The sequence below is a fragment of the Triticum dicoccoides genome, chromosome 5A (genome assembly GCF_002162155.2).
Source record: "Triticum dicoccoides isolate Atlit2015 ecotype Zavitan chromosome 5A, WEW_v2.0, whole genome shotgun sequence".
NCBI lineage: Eukaryota > Viridiplantae > Streptophyta > Magnoliopsida > Poales > Poaceae > Triticum > Triticum dicoccoides.
This window is the reverse complement of record NC_041388.1, coordinates 398,347,966-398,353,098: the sequence shown is the minus strand read 5'-3', so window position 1 is coordinate 398,353,098 and position 5,133 is coordinate 398,347,966. Positions and strand designations below refer to the sequence as shown.

The following is a 5,133-nucleotide window of genomic DNA, read 5'->3' as shown; positions in this document are numbered from 1 at the left end:
AAATTTTTGGTCACATACCCACGAGGGGCAAATAGGTCTTTTCATGTGTCATTTAACACTGTTAAGGCTTAAAATGGACAGAAGTGTTATAAAGGGCATAAAATTTAGACAGGGTGTTATATAAGGAAGAAATAGTTTTACAGTGTTAAATAGGGAAACAAAATTTAAAATAGTGTTACATAAGGAATTTTCTCAAAGAATAATTGATATGAAAAATGGTAGCCTCCGGGGGACAAACCGATGACATCGTCGTTATCCCGTCAGTTGTGCTAGCCACCTCCACCCAGTGACTCCAATGTATAGATATGATAACTAGGCTTTATCTCTTGTAACCAAACAAAGTCGTGGGGCTTAGATGGGTTGCAATCAGTATGGCCTATTTTCCACAGGTTAGTTTTTTTTCCTTTTTAAAAATTATGTAAATCATAACCACATTAATGAATATAAATATAAATGATATACATACAAATAAAATAATATTCTTTAAAAAATTTGTGTAGTTTAAAAAGTATTCATGTGTTATTTTAAACTATTCATATAATTTAAATCATATTTATGAATTACCAAAAAAATTGTATAATTTAAATAATATTCTTTTGATGATCGGCATCACACTAGACTCGTATTTATCTTTCCATAGATAATTTCCTATTTATTTTATTTAAAAATAATTTTTGGGAAACACACAAACTTTATTAAAAAAATGTGAACACATTTTAAAACGAAATGAACATTTTCTTAAAGCATGACACTTTTACATACATATTTATATTTTATAAAACGCAAAATTTTAAAATTATATAGAAAAGTATTTAAATTTATAAAGCTTTTTATAGTTACACCAATATATGTTATTAAATACATGAACACCTTTTTAAATTATACAAACATTTTTATAATTCATATAATATATTTAGTTGTATGAATATATGATAGGTGAAAATTCAAACGATTTTTTAAAAATAAGTTATTTTATTTGTATGATTATTATTTCATAAACGCAAACTTTCACATCTGTTTTCATTGTTGTGATTATAATTTACATATAGTGTTTACATATTTCAAAAAAATTGAAATAGTTTTTTTAGGCTAAACACTTGCTTTATTGATAAATGTCCAAATACATTTCAAAAAAATTGAAAAGACTAATATATAAAAACGGGTCACCCTGATTGCAGCCCGTTCAGCCCCATGAGTGTGTGCTCAGTCCATGTGTTGTAATAGCATTGCTTGCATTTTTCTCAAAAGAAGCATCACTTGCATTGGTTTACAAGACATAAAATCTAGTTATAAGCATGGGCACATGAGGTTGAGTATCCAACGCCGCGGGAGGGATGGCGCGTGGTCGGCGGTTTCATTTTTCATATGAATTATTTCTTGGTGTTGTTCACTGACAGCTGGACCCAACAACCAACCAGAATGTTCCGCCGCTGAGCGGGCCCCTCAACATGTGGGCATGGCAACATAAATATGGTGCCACACCATCATATTTAATGCCTATATTAGACCCGTGTACCAAGATTTTAAATCATTTTTCTGTATTGTAAAACTACAAGCACCAAAGTGATCCTCGATGAGAAGTTCAAGCGCCAACGATTAATTTACCTCTTTATAAAAGTTAATCTTGAGGCCTAATAATTGTTCAAAAGATGTTTGGACGGTGTTGGATGAAGATGAAGTGAACCACCAACCCGGTCGTCCCCTTTAACCCTACCCTACCCAACTAGGACATCAAGCGTATCCGCGGAGAAGACTAGTATAGGATCAGCCCTTTAGGTGAGATCGTAGGATCAACCCAAACATTTCATATTTAGACAATCCAAAAAAATCTGAAAAAAAAAAATGTACAACATACACGCGGGGCATGTCTATAACTACAAAAAAATCAGCTCAAAACTCGATCTACAGTTAGAGATTCGAAAAAGACAAGTTCAACTATGAATAGTGTCAGCATTGGGGTGAATAGTATTTGATACTATTCACATCTGATTTTGTCTTTTTCGGTCCAATAAGTATAGTTCGAATTAGGAGCTAGAACTTTTTAAGCTTGTACATCACACATGAATGTGTGTCTCCAATTTTTTTTCCTAATTTTTGAACATCTTTTGTACCCTTAAAAAATTTGATCCCATTGATCTCACCTAAGAACAGATCCTACACAAGTCCTCCCCGAGTATCCGCAACGGTGTTAGAGAGGCGACACGGGAGGGATGGATGTCATGCCATGAGGTGCCCGTAGCAGGACGGCGCGTCTAGCATTTATAACAGGCTCCCCTATTTCGGCTGCTATTGCTACGCATGAACGCATCTCCTTGACATTTCCATGTCGCATCGCCATCCCTGTACTGTCCTCTTCTCGCTCCTTCGCCGCCTCAGCTTGACTTTTGAGGCATTTTCTCTGCGATCGCATGAAGAAAGCCAGTTCGTTCACGAATCCTCACCCTCAACCGCAGCACATGCAAGGTCACACGGGACGAAATACGAGTCGCAAACAAGCGCCGGAGCACGCGCACTGGACGAACACGCTGCCTGCCTATATAGAGAGCTGGCCACTGCACACTCTCACTCTCAGAGTCTCACACCCACACCGCTCGGCCATCAAAACTTCACAAAGATGCCGAGGTCCACCAGCCGCCTCCTTCCGCTCGCGCTAGCGGCGAGCCACCTGCTGCTCGCCGGCGCCGGCGCCGGCTGCGGGCCGAGCGGCACGCTCCGGCCGAGCCGGGGCCACTCGTGCGAGGACTGCTGCAAGGCCGGGCAGGCCTACCCGACGTACACGTGCTCGCCGCCGGTCTCCTCGTCCACCCGTGCGGTCATGACGTTGAACGACTTCGACGCGGGCGGCGACGGCGGGGACCCGTCGGAGTGCGACGGCGCGTTCCACCACAACTCGGAGCGCGTGGTGGCGCTGTCCACGGGGTGGTACAGCGGGGGCTCCCGCTGCGGCAAGAGCATACGGATCCGGGCCAACGGCAGGTCCGTGCTGGCCAAGGTCGTCGACGAGTGCGACACCGTCAACGGGTGCGACCGCGAGCACGCCTTCCAGCCGCCGTGCCGCAACAACGTCGTGGACGCCTCCCAGGCGGTCTGGGACGCGCTGGGCATCACCGGGGAGGAGGTCGGCGAGTACAACGTCACTTGGGCGGATGCATGACCTATATATGGTGCATGGACGAATAAAGTGCACGTCCGAACCCAAAATGAATAAAAGGAGTTTGTAAGGGCCGCCTATTTAACAGGGCATCTGAATTTTCTTTTGGCTTAAGTCGATTTTCCCAGCCATCCAACGAGCCGTTAGCGGGCAGCGTGCGGGCCACGTGGCAGGTACGCTTTGCCCTGAGTTGCACTGTAATCCGACTGCTTTGCCGAGGCAACTTCGGCTTACCGGAGTGTACGCCGTGTGGGCTGTTTAAGCTGAATGTCTGAACGCGGTGTTCACGGCGTACACGTAGATAAGCCGAGTACCACCTGTTTGTCGTGTGCCATCATATAAGCCGTAAATTAACCCGTGTTTCAACACTCGGCTTACCATATGATACTAGGCCACGTGTGTTTTTCCTGTAGTGGCTGCAGCATTTTCGGAGATGTGGCTAGTTTTTTCTTCTTCTTTTTGGGGGGCGGGCAGATGTGGCTAGTTGCGGCTCAGGCTGGACAGAGCGAGCGGGCTTTTCGGTGACACGTTCAGGACCGGGCCATACAGTCCTGGCCCGCTCAAGAAATTGACCGATCCGGTTAGAGAATTTCAGCCCGAAATTTAGCTCGGTCTGGTCTGGTCTTTAACCGGTCCGACCGAGCGGACCGAAGCGCGCTGCCGGCTGTTCATGTCATCGCGGCCAGCGGCGACACCATGCTCTGGCCGGTGAGATCCGCGCGCTGCGAGTCCGACGGCGACGCCCCGACGTCCTTCTCCCGCATGGCGGCGCCCCTCCTCAACTTGTTTCCTTTTATTGAGTCCAACAAAGAAGGAAACGCTGTCACACCCGTGATTATCGAGAGGAACAGGGACAAGAGGCAGTCACGTCCTACCGTTTTGTTTTCCTTTTAACCGAGAGAAAATATAGAGAACGAGATAAACATGATTCGATCCGATAATTAAGGCGCCTTCCCACGTCAATTCCTCGCTGCCGTTCCTTTTATTTGCCACTAATGAGAGAAATGGGTTCAATCCAATAATCAGGCGCCATCCCATGATGCAGTTTCCTTTTATTTAGTCGAACATGCAGAAAACAGAAGGAACGAGAGAGAGAAAATGGTTCGATCCGACAATCACGGTGTCATCCCAATACCAACTTCACGTCAGAATTGATCCGTCAATTATGGCAAGGCCCGTACACAGAGAATCGTGGGCTAATGCACGCGCTAAACTACTTGCATGGTACAGAAAAATCTGCTAAGGAACACACCATGGCCGCTGTCCAGCGCACTTCCTACGGCACGTCGTCCACCTCGCCTTCAGCGCTCGCGCACGTCGTCCAGCCCACCAAAGCACCCGCGCCGCCGCGCGCATCGTGCACCTCGCCACTGCACCAGAGGACGTCGTCGCCGGTGATGTTTGGTCGGTCCGCTCGGTCCGGCCCGAGCTTCGCCGCCGCCGGTCTGGTCCGGTTGGTCCGTCCGGTCCGCCGGCGGCCGGTCCAAACAATGACTCGGTCAGGGACCGGACCGTGTCCGCCCTGAGTTGCGGCCTAGGCGTGGCAAAATGTTAACGGGTGGAGGTGGAGGTGGGGCGTTTCATTTTTGACCGCCAGTGAGATCTCTAATGAGAGGCAGGGTTTGGAGGAGTGGTAGTGGGGAAAGAAATCTACAGAGCCGTTGGGTCAGGATCATACCAAGGAGAGTGAAGTAGCCGAAAACAATATCAGACCATAGATATGAAGTGTTTCCCTTTCTTATACTAGTAGTCGCTCTTACGGAAGAGAGTGAGTTAATGGACTTGTGACCAGTGGCGGAGCCAGGATTTGAGTATAGGAAAGGCCGAGTACGTATATTGATTGAATCTTGTTGATAATTACTAGTTGCTTCTACTAAAATTGTTGATCGTTGGGGGGCCAGGCTCCTGCTCGTCCCCCTGACTCCGCCCCTGCTTGTGACCCTAGCATGCAGGAAATGCTTCCTTCCCTTTGACTGTATGCA

The 5,133-nt window shown here is 46.5% G+C and overlaps 1 protein-coding gene across 1 annotated transcript; it reads left to right on the top strand.

Annotated features, from left to right (window-relative positions):
• Positions 1-2,556: 2,556 nt before the first annotated feature.
• LOC119297424 (putative ripening-related protein 2) lies at positions 2,557-3,519 on the top strand. Its single transcript, XM_037575220.1, has one exon. It carries the CDS (start codon positions 2,615-2,617, stop codon positions 3,152-3,154), a length of 540 nt encoding a protein of 179 aa, XP_037431117.1. The 5' UTR covers positions 2,557-2,614; the 3' UTR covers positions 3,155-3,519.
• Positions 3,520-5,133: the final 1,614 nt, after the last annotated feature.